General features: G+C 51.9%; 1 protein-coding gene across 1 annotated transcript in view; it reads right to left on the bottom strand.

The window, feature by feature from the left end:
• clybl (citrate lyase beta like) overlaps window positions 1-17,887 on the bottom strand; it is a 63,722-nt gene that overhangs the window by 6,975 nt on the left and 38,860 nt on the right. The window contains exons 3-6 of the mRNA XM_029256682.1: window positions 8,934-9,122; window positions 2,234-2,335; window positions 1,110-1,203; window positions 579-746 (exon numbers count right to left, since the gene is read on the bottom strand). Coding sequence (XP_029112515.1) covers window positions 579-746; window positions 1,110-1,203; window positions 2,234-2,335; window positions 8,934-9,122 — 553 coding nt within the window. The remainder of the gene's footprint in view (window positions 1-578; window positions 747-1,109; window positions 1,204-2,233; window positions 2,336-8,933; window positions 9,123-17,887) is intronic.

The following is a 17,887-nucleotide window of genomic DNA, read 5'->3' as shown; positions in this document are numbered from 1 at the left end:
CCTCACCGCGCAGCCCTGCGAGAACGCCCCGTATCCGCAGCCCGACTCCTCTCCTCGCCTCATTAAATTCATTTTTCGTTTCCCCCCCTTCGTTCCGAGATGTGTCAAAACACGGTACGGAAACACACGTTGACCGTAACGTAACCGTTTTCTCCCCCCGGTCTCACGATTTCGATCGTACGCCGCGTTAACATTTTTCTCCTACGTACCGTGACATCGGTATCAAAAGTAATATTCGTAAAACTGGTTGTCAAGTCCCAAAGTGTCTGAATTATTTATAATTTTGTGCATTTAGGAATGTTCCCTCGGCCCAGAAAGAAGCCTTATATCGTAGCCAGAGGCAAGTGCATAATAACGGTGGAAAAACAACGTGCAAAAAGATCGATTCTTAGGCAACGTTTAAAAAGCGCAGCGGCGTTCGGATATGCCGTCGGGGGGGTAAGGTGGGGGGGGGGGGAGAGTGCTCGGAGGCCTTCGCCGTGGACCCGCGGGGGCTGAAGGGAGCGCGGACGGCCAGGGGCTCGGGGACACGCGGGGGAGGGGGCTTCGGGGGTGCTGCGGCGGACAGGAAGCCGTACCCGTGAAGCCCATGAGCGCGCCCTCTCGCGCCTGTCTGCGTAGACCCTCCTCGTCCCGGTAGTCGATGTAAACAAGGTCGATGGCCTGCAGGCCGAAGGCCTTCGTCGTCACGACCACCTTCTGTCGGGCGTAGAGGAGCTCGCGGGCGTCGCCGGTCCGTGCGGCACCTTTCGGACGTTGGAGCAGAAGGCAGGAAAGCGGTTCGAAGGAGAATCTCGGCGACTAAGAGCTGCCGCTCCTCGTTCATTCGCGCCGTTTGCACGCGGCGGATCGAAAGTGACGGATCCAACCTTTCAGTAACTGAGCTCTTCATTTCCCAACTACATCCTTCAGATTCATCAACTTTGCATTTCATTTGAGGGGAAAATATCATGGAAACACACAGTTACATTATGGAGTTGAGGCAAAAGAACATAAGAAGGGAAAAAGACACTTAATACTTACTAAGAATTAATAAATACACACATGCGTCGGTAGCTTTAAGATACTACGAACTACTTCAGCAACGAAGCGGAGGAGCGGACGGGCACCTATGCTGGCGCAGAAGTCGTCGGAGCCGAAGACGACGGCGTCGTGCAGCAGGCCGACCTCCGGGCCGAGTCGCCGGACCTCCTCGCAGACGGCCTGGGAGCGGGAGACGAGGACAGCGGGAGACAGCGGGAGACAGAGGGTTGAGCGGGCGCGCAAACGACGGGAGGCCCGTGCCCTGCGCCTCGCGCCCTGGGACACGCCCCCGGCCCTCCAGGAGCGCGTTTTTGAACGGCAACGCACCCGAAGGCCACGCGGGCGATGCTTTTATTCCCCGTTCAGAGGAGCCTGGCACTTTATTCCTTCCCCCGGCTCCAAACCGGGTCCCGATCCTGCCGAAGTGCGTGCGCAGTAACTAGGACTAGGGCAAAACGGCTCTCTAAGGGGAAGGGAAGTGTGGAATGCGAGACGCCATTGTGTCAGCGACGGAGCAGTTGGAACTTCTCTGATGCCTTTGTCGGCCTCCAAATTAATTTCACTTCTTGCTGTGACACAGCGATATTTTCCTGTCACGGCTCCGGGACTCGGTCTGGCCGGAGCGCAAGCAGAGGTCCCCAGAACAGCTAAACAAAGCGAGGCAACAGGAGAAAAGGGGGAGGGGGGGGGAGGGGAAAAAAAAAAAAAAAAAAAAAAAAAAAAAAAAAAAAAAAATCAAAGAGGGGAGACTGTGTGTTTCCTTCACAAAGACCCAAAAGGTGCCCTTTCCCCCTGCTTTTGTGAAGGTCATAGAAGGAGAGGGGGCGGGGGGGGGGGATAAAAAAAAAAAAAAAAAACAACAAAAAAAAAGACGACGACTTCTGAACGATCGAGTTTCTTTACGTATGGCGGAGTACGTTGTCGATCTCTTTTTTTTTTTAAGCCTGCCAATTATTCCAATATACAAGTGACTGAAAAAGTTCTAGAAAGTCACACGAATGACCACGATGGGCCCAAAACGAGAAACAGACACAGCATACAGAAAAGGCTCTTTGCACCGCATCGTTCGTGTCATTTGGACATCGGCAACCTCTTTCTTCACATATTTTCCTCCACGTGATTTTTTTTTTTTTTTTCCGCCTCCCAGGCCTGAGAAGATGAGAAAAGGCTCGGAGTCGAGTCGCGGCGCGAACGCGTTCCGCAAACCGACCTTAAAATTGAGCAGGCCCGCCGCGGTTTCCACAAATGTGACCAGGCGGATGGGCTCAGCCGGCGACCTGCCGCTCATATGGTGCCGAAATCGGTCCATGAACTGGAAACAAACACACACACACACACACAAAATATAATCATTACTCACTGTCATTCATCATTACTCAACACTGAATAAACTAATATTTCATGTTGACAATTGCCGTGGGAACAGAACACACACGTTAGGGATGCAAGTTACGGATATAACGTACGGTTACCGTTCTGCGTGCCAACGCGGTGAAATTTAGGCCGGACGATTTGCCCGATTCCCATAAAGATCATAACGCGAATTTCTCCGTGCGGACAAAAGTGCGGCGGCCCGTTTTCTCGGGACGAAGAGAAAAACGATCGCAACGAATCGCGATCGACGCTTATTTTTGCTTCGTCACCGGGTTTCCCCACCGTTTTGTTCCCAGAAGTCCTTCACGAAGCGACGTGCCCTCGCGCGTCCCGAGAGGCAAACGGCTTTGGACTTATTAAACGTGCCTCTGCGTCTTATTCAAACAAGATCCATTTGAGGCTCCCCTTGACAGGGCGAATACGAAGATTGATGTGACAACCGGAGTTTGATATGACACTTCATATACATATAATGATTCCCGCTAATGTTTCAACTTCAATTTACAAAAAAAAAAAAAAAAAAAAAAAAAAAAAAACAACTGGTTTAAAATGAAGTTTAGTTCTTTGAAGACCAAAGCACTGCGATTTTTTCCAACAGACCAGTTCACAGCTAGCTCTGGGCTGCCAGTAGGGTAGCCCAAATTCCAAAATCTATCATCTGGAAACACACAAAAGCGCCCCCCGTTAGACTGTTCCTTTCAAAGCGAGTATAAAAAAAAAAAAAGAAAAAAAAAAGAGAAAGGGAGAAAGAGAAATCCCTAAAGTGGAAATCTGGTATTTCTTTCACTGTCTCTCTCTCGGTCCCTCGAAAAGTAGGAGCTACGACGGACGGATAAAAATAACCTCAGGTAAGTGGACGATATTTTTTTGTAAAAATAACGTCAAAAATATCCCGCGCACGTGCTTGTTGTAACTCAAAGAGTATTCCTTCATTGAAGGATTTTTTTTTTTTTTAAAGGGGAATTTTAATCATCTCCCCATTCAATCTCAGTTGGATAAATCATATCTGAGAGATTTGCATAAATATAAACCATCAAAGACTTTTCATCTTCAAAGGGGTTTTCAAGACCCAATGAGCTTTGTACTGTAATCATCAGAGGTCACGACCCCGCAGGAGCAACGCTGCCATGGCAACATAAAAACTAACGCTGAAGGCTTAGCATAATATTGCCCCTCTCAGAAAGAAAATTGTGCTCCCGAAGAGGGCCGCTTGTTCGGCCACGGCGCCGTCTCCTTCCCGCCTTCGTCGGGCCCCGTATTTCTGGAATTACTCGAGATTTCATTTTTTGCCTTTTTAAGCAATCGCGGCAGCCCAGTCCCTGGCGACAGCGGCCCGAATAGCGGTTGAACGATGCGCCAGATTAAACGAAAACCTCGCATCGCCGCAAGACGACGCGACGCGAACGCTTAACGGCGCCGAAGACGAGGAGGGCTATCGGGGTGCCTTTGAGCGGTAACAAATTACAGGTACATCTTTACAGGTCACGCTGCACGGATCGCTCTTTAAGTAAATGTTTATTTCCCTCCGAGCGTCTCAAGAGCACCTCGAGTTGCCAGGGTTTTTTTTTTTTTTTTCTTTTCCCCCTCCTTTCCCTGTCGAACGCGGCCCCGATGCCGCTCGAGGAGCACGGCTTTCGGGTCTCTATTGTACGGTTATTAGAGGGTGTTCCGATTTCAAGAGCCGCAGCCACTCTAGCTGTCAATTAGGCCCCCGTCCACAGGCCCGCGCACCACTTATCCGGCATTAAGTAAAACACCACCCTCCATTTACAGCCAAATCCCCCGCTCTCCGAGCCCCGGCGGCCGAGCCGGGAGCGAGGGAGAATCGCGAGGCGAGACCTGGCGCGAGCGAGCGAGGGCGGCGTCGGTTCGGCGTCGAGCGGACGAGTTTCAATTAAATTTTCGACGTGCGGCAGGAGCGGGGGGTGGCGGCGGGGGGAGGACGGCTTTAAGATTAAATGTTTCCGGCCTGCTGAAGTGTTCATTTCACAGAGAAAGAAGGGGAGAAAGCGAGCGGGGAGGGGACCGGGCGACCGGGTCCGAGTGACCCTTTGAGGCCCTCGCGAGCGCACCCAATAGCGCTCCGCCAAAGAATGTCCGCGGAACAATTGTCCCCCGGACAAAGGGGGGGAGTTACGCTTGTTACAGCCCAATAAGCCCTGTCATTCAAACAAGCGCAGAGCAAGAGCACAATGGCAGAGCAAGAGATTCCCGCACAAAAGGATACAAGTAAGCCCATCTTTTAGCAACAAATCAGTGCTCGGGATCCTCTCCTAATATAAATAAAAGAGGGGGAGAAAATAAACAGGAGAGGGATTTACAGCTCGGCGTACAAGCGGGGGAATAATGAGGCGCGTTCCCGGACGCGGGCTCTCCGAGGACGGGTCGGCGAGGCCCTAATCCAGCGCGCGAGCGAGCGAGCGACCCAGCGACCCGCCGGCGCTCCACTCCGCATCGCATCGCATCCCATCCCACGCCGGCGGCAGGACGCATCCGCGACTGGAAAGCGATCGCCGACCCGCTGCCGCCGGAGCCGCGCGACGCCCCCTCTTGGGGGAAGAGGGAGAGGGAGCTTTAGACCGACGCCACAGCAGGGAATTCTGGGTGGCACGAACTAACATTCCTCCCCCCCGCCCAGCGATTACATTTCAACCGCTCATTGTCTTCGAAAATAAAAGGAGTATCCGTGCGTCGACGCGGACTGAGGTGCGGAGATTTCGGTTTACGGTGCGCCGAGAGGCAGCGGAAAAAAACACAATAAATATGCGGCAGGGCGACAGAATAAAAGCAAGTAAAAGCAACACTTCAGACCACAACAGCAACTCAAACTCGTGAGAGTCGAGGCCGCTGAACAATCTACAAGCCCGTATCAAAGATCCTACATCTAACAACCAGCGAAAACAGTATTTCGCTAATAATAAGTCAGTACAAATAAGAAGTCACTGTGTTTTTCGTGTCAAAATAGAGGAAGGCAAGACGACTGCTTGGACGAGTTCGGCTGCACGGAAATAAATGGTGAATTCAATTCATGACGTGAGGGAGAGAGAGTTAAAAATGAGATTTCAAACAGTTTATCACAAGAACCTTGCAGACAAAAATTAAAAATGGGGAAAAAGGGAAACGGAGAGACTCGGGAAACACGGTGGCCAGACGTCCCCGAGCGAGACGCTCCCTGCGTCAGGGCCGCACAGTGCGACCTCGGAGCTCCTCTCTGCCGTGCGTGAGGTGTCAAGACGAGGACAACATGACTACAGCCCGTCCCTGAAAAACACACACACACACACACACACACACACACACACACACACACACACACACACACACACACACACACACACGGTAACATGCCATCTCCAGAAATAACAAACGTTTTCAGCCTTATTTCCAAATTTCCGGCCCTTTTTTCACCATTACGAGGGTACGAGCACAAAAAAGGTGGGGAGTGTGTTTGAACACCTGTCACCAATTTAAAACGCTAAGGAAGAGCCGCCCGGGAGCCACATCCGAACTAATTAAACACACGGGTTAAAAGCGTCCTGCCGGAACCGGGGTGACTCCGCCCGCAAAGACCCCACCGAGTGAACGGAGACTCCTCCCCGACCCATTCGCTGCGCGATTAAAGGGGGTGTTTTCTCCACGCGCGTGGCGCACGCCGACGATCCCGCACGGAGACCCCCGAGAGAGCGGTCGCTAGATGATGTCACTTCCTGGTGACGCGTGGGGCCATCGACATCCACGCAGTGGCGTTTTACAGCGAGCCACGGGCGCGGTTTCCTCGGAGCCGGTCGGGGACGTGGAGAGGACGGCTCTCGGCTACTGCTTCGAAGCGACGGAGAAACCCTGCGGCGACACGGCCCCGACGGCCCGTTCCACCCTATACGCACACAGCTGAGTGCGTTGTGTCCCGCTCGCAAGCGGAAAAGACGCGCCGTCCTGCACTTCAGTCTTCACCCACCTTCCTGAAAACCGTTTTGTAAAGAGGATTCTCACAACTCCCACATGTATTAACCATTTATTTCGATGGTACACATTTTTATGCGTTCCCGGGTCCTGAAATTGACACCCGTTGATGCGAAATTCCACTAAATCACATCGAAATGAACACAATCACATGAACAGCGAACATTTGTTATAACGGCGTAACAAGGCAGTTTCCCTTCATCGGTGACTCTACAATAAATAGATTGTTCAGCTCTTTTGTAACTATTATGTACTTAACAGATATGTATGGGGCAGCTGGTAGCGTAGTGGTTAGAGCTGCATTGTCAACCCAAAGGTTGCAGGTTCAAATCCCACCGCTTGCTCTAGTACCCTTTAACGGGTTAAAATTGCAGGTAGCTCTACACTGCAGAGAAAAGCAGCAGTTAAACGTACATTTAACAAACAAAACACACATATATATGATAGCAGTGATTATGCATTAATTGCAACACTTTTAATGCTAGAAACAAAACACCACAGTAAAGACAAAGGAAATCAATGAAAATAATGCAAATTAATTCGCACTTATTGAACAAGCTGATGCGGAGCCTCACGGACTCGGGTTCGATCCCCACTTAGTCTGTGTGTAGTAGGTATGTTTGAGCGGGTTTCCTCCCGCAGTCCGAGGATATGTTTCGGGTGAAGTGCACGTTTCCGGGAGCGCGCACGCGTGTGTGCGTTACGCTCCCCTGCTGGGTAGATGTGAGTGACTGTAGGGAGTTTACTGTAGCGTATCTCTCTCTCTCTCTCTCTCACACACACACACACACACACACACACACACACACACACACACATATACATAAATAATAAAAAAAATAAAAAATAAAAAAAAAAATCTCCCTCTCATCCCCACGTGTTGGTGTGTGTGTGTATGTCCTCCTGATGTTCGGGTCCTCTACCAGAGGCCTTGGAGTGTGAGGGTTCTGCGCAGTATCTTAGCTGTTCCTAGGACTGCACTCTTCTCTCTTCTGGACAGACTTCAGATGTTGCTCCCAGAATCCGCTGGAGCCATCTCCCAGTTTGGGGGTCACAGCCCCGAGCGCTCCCGTTACCGCTGGGACCGCTCCGGACTTCACCTTCCACATCCGTCCCGATCCTTCCTTCAGCCCTTGCTACTTCTCGATATCGGTACTTCTCGGAAACGACGGAGTGCTACTGTATATTGTAACGACCCGCGTTACCGAGAGTTTGGGCGGGAAACGGGCCTATTGTAAATAGTTGAATTATGGGAAAAATGTTAATGAAGTGTGCAACCGCTGGGGAGACGTACAGGGAATATAAGGGGGTGACTGTGTTTGGCAGCGGGAGGGGACGGAAAGCCTGGGGGCACGAAGCAGGCTGGGGAGGCTGGGCTGGGGCGCAGGTCCTTGAGGATACGGGTCCTCGGACCCAGATCATTACTTCCCCGCATGCTGCTGTTCTAATAAACGTTCGTGATGAACGCTGCCTGCGCGTCCTTCTTCGCCCCAGCCGAACCCAGAGCGCTGCGTGCCACTATATATAAGAATAAATATACGTGTTGTGCTGCCGCTCAACCATCTTTAGGCAAGATCCAAATTCTTCCCTCGTAAAGGCGAAGAACACCTTATAAGTTGAAGTTGGGGTATTAAAAGAAACTCGTGGCAGAGCTGAACTTTCGCCACATGAACGAGTGTTCCTCAGGGGGTGACCGTAACGGGTTTAACCGCTTTTTTCCCCCCCCAGTCTTTCCGTGCCGAACCACAAGGCCCGTTTCGCGCCGCGTTCTTGGGTTTCCCAAAGCGCCGTGGCGGACAGAAGCTCAAATCGCGACCGTCTGCGCACGTCGCCCACCAAGTCCGAGCCGCATTTCTCAACGTCACGCGCTTCTCGGGCGGCGCGCGAGCCCATGCCAAGAAAAACAGCTCCCGGCGCCCTCGTGCCCCGGCGGCCCACATGTGCGGATCGATTCCCGTTTTGCACAGACTGGGGGGGACGGTCTGTTGTGATTTCTTTGAAGGGAGCCGCGGTTTCCTCTTACTCTGCGAGTTTATATACGAGGGCCACTGTGTTCTTTGCACACGGAAGGGGGGGGGGGGGTGGGTGGGGTTGGTGCACTTTCAAATGTCACGGGTATTTTTAGTGTTTCTCACTGCCCTTGTTTTCCCAAGTTTAGAGTTTCCCACTTGGCCCAGGAGCCCCCGGGGTTCACATCCCACGACGCGGATCGACGCCCGAAGGAGCGCTTTGTGTCCGTACCGTGTTTACCGCGTTCCTTCCGGGAGAGATTAGGGAACGCGGACCTCGATTAAACCACCGTTTCCGCGGAGGGATGCCGATCTCGCTCCCTCCGCCAGGACCGCCGTTTTCATTACCGCGGCCGACCAGCTCCGCGTGCCGATGGGACGCAGCCCAGTGGGACCCTGGCGCCGCGCATGTCTCACGATCACACTCATTTACCTTCCGCGGCAGAGACCCGTCACACTTATTAAATAATCACACTATCGCACGTGGAAGGTTCCGGAAGATTCCGTGTCCTGCGTGCACCGGCCTTCTCCCGCGCGAGCGTGTTTCCGGGGGGGGTTCATGCTCACCAACTGCACCTCCGAGACATCCTCCACCTTGGGCAACATGAGGGCAGTAGGCAACGGGTCGCAGCGCAGCAGCACCTCCAGGTCACGCTCCCACAGGCCGCTGGACACCGAGTTGATGCGCACACACTTCTCGGTGCGGCCCAGGTCCAGCTCCGGCAGCACCCTTGCAATGGTTTCCCGGGCCTCATCCTGCCAGGGGGACACATTTACATTTATGTATTTAGCAGATGCTTTTCTCCAAAACAAATTCAATGAACTCCATGTAGTGTTATGAGCCCACACACCTTATTCACCGCAGTGACTTACACTGCTAGATACGCTACTTACAGTGGGTCACTCATCCATACATCAGTGGAACACACACACAAAATGGGGGAACCTGAGCATGTCTTTAGACTGTGGGAGGAAACCCACACAGGCAACGTGCAAACTCCAGACAAACGGAGCAGGGCTCGAACCCACACCCTCTTGCACCACCCTGGAGCCGTGAGACAGCAGCATTACTCGCTGTGTCATTGTGCTACTCACACCTCCTAGTATAGTAGAGTTCTGATTGATAGCAACTCTTATTTCTAAAGTAAATCTGCAGCTTGGAGCAATGCCTTGTGGGAGAAATTATTTATGCCAAACATATGGACATAAACAAGACTGCACGATGGCGCAGCGGGTAATACAGGTGCCTCACAGCTCCTCGGCCGTGGGTTCCAATGCAGCTCAGTCTGTGTAGGTTTTCCACGTTATCTTTGTGTTCACGGGTCCGCTAGGTGCTCTGGTTTCCTTCCACAGTCCGAACACATGCATTTCAGTTGAATTGGTGAGCCTGATTTGCACTGATTTGAGAGAGAGAGAGAGAGAGAGAGAGAGAGAGAGAGAGAGAGAGAGAGAGACTGCCCTGTAATAGACTGGCGTCCCATCCGCAGCTAACCTTCCAGGATTGACTCTGGAGCACTGCGACCTCGATGATGGAGTGATGGACTGATGGTTGGACAGAAGGACGTGTGCAACGTGCGCATATTATAAAATCAAAGGGGTCCGAACGCAAACGCGCAAGCCGATCTCGAGAAAAGGGCAGCGCCGAGGACGGCGAATCCATAGCAGGCAGAGCGCGGGCGATCACGAAGAGCGCAGGGAACTCGAACACGTTCGCAGAGGAAAGGATGGTCTTCCCAGCTCTCCAGACAAACGTCGCTTTGCACAGCACACCAGCGCCGAAAAGAAATTGCGCAACACGCAGCCATTTGGACCCTCGATTGTCGGCGAGCAAGCGGCACAACGCACGTAGGAGAAACAGCCTCTCGGGAAAATTACGTTTTCATAAGCTGTATACACACACACAACCCAATTTTCAAGCAAAATAGGAACACATAACATCAAATAACTATATAGGAGCAATTGTGGGCCTGACAAATACTGCTCGGTACAATGACATTTTAAAAGATTTTGTAGCATTAAGATATTGAAGTTGCACAAAGGTGGAAAATGCAAGATGCGACATGTTGCGGGTGTAACGCCGAGCTTTGCTGGGAAAAAGTCAGCTTTGGTGGGCAGGAAAAGGGGCAAAGATCATGCTGTGGGGCTGCAGGTGGCGTAGTGGTTCGAGCTTCCACCTTCTTCTTGAAGGACCCGGGCTTGTATCGCACACTGGTTCATCAAAGTACTTACCTTGCAGCAACGCAGTGAAAATTACCCGACCCTACAGATGTGTAAATCGTTCTAATTAGCTCAGAGTACAAACCTAAAGTTGTAGGTCACCTTAGAGTGGAGCATCAGATAAAATAAGGATAATAATAAAACAGGGTCTGCATTTGTGGTCCATTCAGAAAATCTCCATCTCCAGCATCTCGGGAGCTTGCGCCTCTTACTCAGCGCTGACGGCTTTGCGACGAGAGGACGGGAAGGACGTGGGGTTGAGGGCCGGGCGATCAGAGCGGGGCCGCGTCGTGGCACCGAGCAGCGACGCGGCTGCACGGGGCCGGAGACTCCCGCCAGATGTGGGGGAAAATCCCACTGTGGCCCAACAACTATAGGAAAGAAATGTGCTGCTGGTTAGGAGGATGGGGAAACAGTAGCTGAGGACTTGTTGGGTCAGTTCCCAGACGGGTCGGGCCGGCGTGGGTCCGTGGTCTGGAGGTAATTAGCGAGGCTCCCGGGACATGGGGGGTGGGGGGTGCGGCGAGGGGGGTTAACGCCTTGGGACGGTTCAAAGGGAACACGCCGGATAATGGAGCTCAGAGGTTAACGAAACCCCAACGAGGAGCACCTTGGGCCAGGTCACCCTCGCACCGTGGACACAAAGGAACCCCCGCGCCCCACACCCACACAAAGCCCACCGCGCAGTCTCCCACACTCACACCGTCGCCGAACAGAGAGAGCGCGGGGGGCGGGTTAACGAACTCAACTCCGGATGGCCGATGAAGCGCGAGTAAGGGATGGGCGGGAAGAATCTTCCAGAAGCCCATCTCATACTACAGTGACCCAACTTTGGAATACGAGCACAACTTGAGGAATGACCCTGCCGTGCAGAAGCAGAGAAGAGATGGTCACTGCGGTTTGCCTGAGCAGCTGCAACCAACAAAAGCTTGATCAACAGACTTCCCTTCATTTATTATTTATTCTTTTTTTTTTTTTTTTAAAGTCAGATATAGATATAACAAACAAAAATGTCTATTCTAACATTTTTATTATTCATTTATGTTTTCGCCAAGTCGTGCATTACTTTGCGGAAAAGCGCCTGCTAAATGAATAAATGTAAAATGTTTACCGACTTCCAGCTACATTTTAAATGACCAAAAGCAAAAATACGTCGTCCCCACAAATTCATATTTGCTCCCCGTTGACGACTGATTCATCCCATAAACGTGCAAAATCTCGCATGAGCTGTAAACACTGTGGAGTCGAGTTGAACAGCAATCTCCCGTTCCATCGCGGTGCTCTTTACTGCCATCTACTGGCTGGGGGAGGAGGCGCAAACACAGGTCGCTTTCACCGAACGGGTGGAAAAAAAAAGAAGAGAGGACAATCGATCAGTTAAGAAAATGCAATTAGAACTAAATGAACTGCAAAAACTGACCTTTGAAAATCTCCAACTCGACTATTCGCGACAGGAGCAGCCAGCGTACCAGGAATTAATCGGACACCAGTGCCATACGTATATAAATATTCCTAATGTTTGCGCGAAGACGAAGAACGTCTGAAAAGACGGTTCTTTAAAGAGCCGTCAGCGCGGACAGATACACTTAAGCTGCAAATTAATGGAGGGACTTGTGAGGACCGCGCAGCCCCAGTGGGTACAGACCTACACCGTGCCTGAATAAAACTCGGGCTTTTACATTAATGGCGCACCTTCCAACAAGTCGCTTCAAAGCCCTCGCCGCAATCAGCTCGCATCCCACCGTGTCCGTGAAATGCCGAGTTTCGGGGGTCTTTGATTTCCTCCGTCAATTCAGCCATTATATCTCGACATATGAAGGTGTGACAGCGTGTACGGGAAACGCGCTTTTAAGAGGCGCGCTTTCAAGTCCAGCAATCTCGAACTTCTCCGCGAAGGTCGGCTCCTAAACGCATGATTCAGAAACTTCCCATCCGAGCTTCCAGCAGAGTGAAAATACAGAGAAGAGGGAGAAAAAGGGGGTGGGGGGTTGGGGGGGGGGGAAGGCAAAGACTATTTATTCTTTGAGGTCAAACAAGAGGAGTAATTGTGAGAGGTGGGAACATATTGAGCGCAGAGGATGTGTGTAAACACCTGCTCACGCGTGCTGTTTACATGTGCGTGCATGTGCCCAGCAGGAGGCCAGGGGAGCGTGCAGGGTGGGGTGTGTGTGGGGGGGGGGTGCTGGGTGGCGGGTCGGTGGGGGTTCGCGCTCCAGGTTCAGGGGGAAGGCAAGCGTGACCAAGTGCCGAAGGCCGGCGGTGGGCCGACGAAGCTGTGGATACCATAGGCTGAGCCCTGAGATGACTCTCTCTCTCTCTAACACACACACACACACACACAGTCTACAACTGCTTGTCACAAGCAAGAGTTGCGGAGGGCAACACAGGGCACAAGGCTGGAGGGGGAGGGGACACACCCAGGACGGAACGCCAGTCCATCGCAAGGCACCCCAAGGGGGGTTCGAACCCCAGACCCACCGGAGAGCAGCTGCACCACCGCGCCCCCTCACTTGGTGACGCATTAATCCGTATTACTTTAGGGTTAGGGTTTTTTGCCCAAGGGCCGCAATCATGGTTGCGAATGGGTCTGAGGGCCACATGTGTAAAAATCACAGTAAACAACATACTGAACCTTAAATGTGAAAAAGTATCATTTACTTTAACGTATCGTATTTACGCACCATATGTATGTTGAACCATAACTGTTATAGTTACGGTTATGTTGCACGATATATATGATTCAATAAAATGCTGTATATAGCACCTGTGGTAGGTGCAGTATACATTATTTTACCTATGTTCTTGCGGGCCGCTATACAGAACACACGTTGGACACCCCTACTTTAGGCTGCGCAATATCTTACAAGGGCAGATTTCAACTCTATGGAATTAGTTAAGGAGCTGGTGGTAAAAGTAGGATCTTAAAGTCCCTTCAAGTGTGAATATAAATGGAAAAAACAATCTTCTGAGACAGCAGCTGTCACACACTGTATGCCATCAAACAACCACAGATAGTGAAGCACTCTATGACAGAAGGTTAAAATGTATATATAATTTTTTAAGAAAGACATGGCTGTGTTATACAGCAAAGTATGTGAACCCAATAGGGATGGTCATTATCTTATTCAGAATTAAACTTGTGAAATCTAAATGTTCAATCTTAAAATAAGCTTATAAAATGAATAAATAACTATGATTTACACCCCTGATTCTACTTACCTACTTGGTTTAATCAATACAACTTGGGCTTCATTTTTTTTTTTTTTTTTATACACACCTGCACTATTACCGTGTTTCTACTACACACGTGATTTCCTCTAAAGCAACATATGGAATTGGTCGTTACGCACCTATTATGTCACAACAAAAACTGTCTCTCATTAAATAACCAATTTGTGGTAAAACTAAGGGACACGAGGGCTTCGCGTACTTTCAAGCAGCGCAGCGCTGTACAGGCCGGACTGTCAGGGGTCTTCGAGGATGCTGGTGAAACCGTGGGGTCGGCCGCTGGTTAGCGCTCGCTCTGCGGCCGACGGATGGGAGAAGGCGCCGGGGTTCTGAGAACACCTGGGTCTCCAGGACACGAAGGCCACGCAGCAGACGGACTCTGCGGGCAGAGCCTTGAATTCACAGAAGCCCAGCTCTCCCCAGACACGGACGTTTCCAGGCCGACACCGGAGTCGAGCGGCCTCCCCTCGCTTCTTCCTCTTCTTCTCGCCGTGCCCAACTGCCGCGAAGAAAGCCTGTGAAATCGGACTTCCCCGCGCCAAGGACAACGGGAGCGCCGGACGGGCTCCGTGCGAGAGCGCTGCTCTGCGATGGCGTCCCCAGCCAGCATCTGGCCCCTCCCCGGCGTTTTACCGTATTCTTACCGCCGCGGCAACTTTACAGCAGGATTTCGCCCATCACCCCGAGAAAACATTCCAGGGCCATTATATGGTGCGCGACACAGCGGCACGACATCAGACGGGGGCCTCCGGGCACCAAGGAAAACAAGGGCCTGTAAGCGGATAGCGGGAGCCGGGGAACAGCCTGCGGCAAACTGCTTGCGATTCAGCGTCCGACCAGGAGTTCTGGGCAACGCTGGGCAGTCATGGCAGCGACACAGCGCGTGCGTGCGTGCGTGCGTGCGTGCGTGCGTGCGTGCGTGCGTGCGTGCGTGCGTGCGTGCGTGCGTGACGCAGAACCTCCTCTCAAGCGGGCCCCCGTCACGCGCAGTTCTGGGTGCGGCATTCAAATCGGAGCTGACGGAGCAGCGATCGCACGACTTCCCGACCGGCGTTGAGCGACGGGACGCCGATTTCCCACAGCGTTACCTGGCTGAACCCCCCGGGAGAGTTACAGCCGCCACGTCTGTCATCGTTCGCAGGGCACGTGCAAACACCGGGCGTCCCTTGACAAACACACATTAGTCTGGACTAGGTTTGCAAACCCTCCCCTTACTCCCCCCCCCCATTTCAACCATTACGGCTCCTCCGGCACCTGCTCCCACCACCTCACATCAAACCGCGCGAGCTGCTTTAATTGCTCCAATCGACTCGGAGGTATTCACATTTAAATAAATGCACACGGAAAGCGTTTAGAAATCGCAGGGAGCCCGGGAACCATCGGGAGCATGGCATTTCCCAGGGGAGGAAATTGGTGGTGCTCCGGCAAGGCTCGTGCATGTTTCCCCCCCCGTGGGTTGTTCCATCGAGGTGGACAGCATTAAGGCTCCACTCCTGGTCACCTCCTAACAGGGTTCACAGGGGTTCTGGCATTGCAGTCCCCCAGCCCCAGAACCAACAGCTTACTTATTATTGTACATTATCATTAATCACAAACCCCATTGTGTAGGATGACTGATTTTCAAGTAGATTTATGTACCATATTTATTAATTCAGTTTATACTTTCCTCCAGACGACATAACAATGTTAATCTACCTACAATATCTATTGATTTATTCAGCTAGGGAATTTTAGGTTAAGTACATTGCTCAAGCATACTACAGCTGGAGGTGGGATTCGAACCTGCGACCTTGGGGTGCAAAGGCAGTAGCTCAACCCCCTACACTAACTTTACCCATTTATACATGTGTAATTTTTACTGAATCAGTTCAGGGTAAGTACCTTGATTAAGCACAGTGTGATGGGAGCAGGGATTTGACGCCTGGTCCTCTGGATCGCAAGGAGACGGCTCTAACCCGTACGCCACCTGGTGCCCCCGGCGTTCGCCACTTTCCACACGTCTGATGGTCTCTGGCGCAGCGAGGCGATTCGCTGCTCACGCAGCTGTCAAAGCGCAGTATTACACACTTTCTCAACCTGGTAATTAGAGATGTTTCCGAGATGCTGAAGGTTTTTGCTCGAAAGCAGTGAGCTGTTATTGCAGTTATCAGAGTGCAGTTCTCTGTGTGTCTTGTCAGCGGATAAAAGGCCCGGTAGCTCTTGACTGCATTTCCTCGCTCGGTTCTCCTCTGGAATGACAAATATTTCCGGCCGAATGCAGAATATCTGGTCCCCCGGGACGAGAGCCAAATTCAGCCGCTTCGGACCTTCAAAGCGGCCTGGAAATAGGGCCCCAGCTTGGCTGGGAAAAACGAGGGTCTCGGAAATGTTAGGGGCTCTAGCCGCCAGCCAGGGTCTATGGATGTAGAACTGAGGTTCGAACGGTCAGACTGTGAGCAGATGTCCGGTTGTTTAAACTTGCTGAACATTTAGAGAAATTACCGTCACTGTAGGGGCAGTAGGTGGCATAACGGTTACAGCTGCTACCTACATTCATTCATCTGATGCTTTTCTCCAGAGATACTTACAACGTTAATCAACCTACAACTATTTACCCATTTATACAGCTGGGTAACTTTACTGGAGCAATTTAGGGTCAGTACCTTGCTCAGTCGTACTACAGCCGGAGGTGGGACTCAAACCTGCAACCTTCGGGTCGAAAGGCAGCAGCGGTAACTCTCGCGCTACCAGCTGTCCCTTCGTCCCCTCCCAGCTGCCACCTTTGAAACCGAAGGACTCGAGTTCAAATTCCGGCTCCCGCTGCGAGTACCGTTGATTGTGGTTCTTACCCAGCTGTAGGTAAATCGGTGGACGTCACTTTGGCGAAAAGTGTCAGTTCAACGAATAAATGTAAATGCAACAAATGTATTAAAAAGAGAAAGAGAATATTGTGACACGGGCAGCACCTGTTCGCGCACGACCGTGGGACTACCGGGCAAACTCTCGCCCCCGTCGGTTTCCGTCTGTTGGATTTTTCCCTCTTTTTCTCGCGGCCGATGCCACTTCCGCGTTCGAGGCCAGGAACCGACACGTGCGTTTTGCGCGCCGCCAGGGAGATGCTTTACACCAGGCCGCCCGGCGACGTGCCGAGCCAGCAAACGCAGGCACGGGCACACACGCGACTCGGTCACACTTACCTCAGCCTTACGTAACGGGACGCGGGGGCTGCGGTTCGCCTCGGGAAACGGCGCGGACAGCCGGGCGCTGACTCGAGCGGAGACGGGCTCGCTCATCGCTGGGACGACCCGCTGCCGTCCTCGACCGCATACATCTGCTGCCACCATCAGGGCAGAACGGAGCAGCCGAAGTCACCGCACACGTACCGCAAATACCGTGACGCGAGGAGCACAGTGCGGTACGCATTAAATGCACTCGCTCACTTTCGTTTGCATATTCTTCATACATTCAGGAATTTCGTCGCATATCATCGGCTGAAATATTCTACCGAAGGCTCTAAGCGCGCTCACCAACAGCTACTTTTTTCTGTCGCGGTTAGAGCTGCCAACTTTAGAATGGAAGGGTCCGGGTTCGAATCCCGCCTCCTGCTGCAATTCCCTTGATCAAAGGGACTTTACCATTAATTGATGCAGTAAAAATTACCCACCTGTATAAACAGATAAGTCACGGAAAGCCACTTAATACTGTAATCCACCTTTAGCTAAATGGATAATCGCAACCATTTCATACTTTTATTAATATAATTTTACGAGTAGCGATGGTTTACTGGATCATTTTAGTCACGGCACAGGGGAAACGGAGCGTAAGAAAGACTTCTCGCCCCGTTATACTGTATGTATGAGCTGTCTGCTGTCCACAGTTTTGATGAGAGGAGAGCAGAACGGAGTGACGCGCCGGGGGTCGGTGCAACGCGAGGCAGAGAGGATGCTGGGAAGGCTGGGATTTTCAATTTAACCCGCTTCCTCGGGGTCATCAAGGTGCACCAGCAGACCTGTTGCTAACAGCCTTGTTACCGTGGCCCTGCCCCCACAGACTGGGGGCCAATTAGACCGGGGGGCCACCGCTGGCTTTCATAACGC

Source organism: Scleropages formosus, chromosome 12 (genome assembly GCF_900964775.1).
Source record: "Scleropages formosus chromosome 12, fSclFor1.1, whole genome shotgun sequence".
Taxonomy (NCBI): Eukaryota; Metazoa; Chordata; class Actinopteri; order Osteoglossiformes; family Osteoglossidae; genus Scleropages; species Scleropages formosus.
This window is presented reverse-complemented; position numbering and strand designations above follow the sequence as displayed.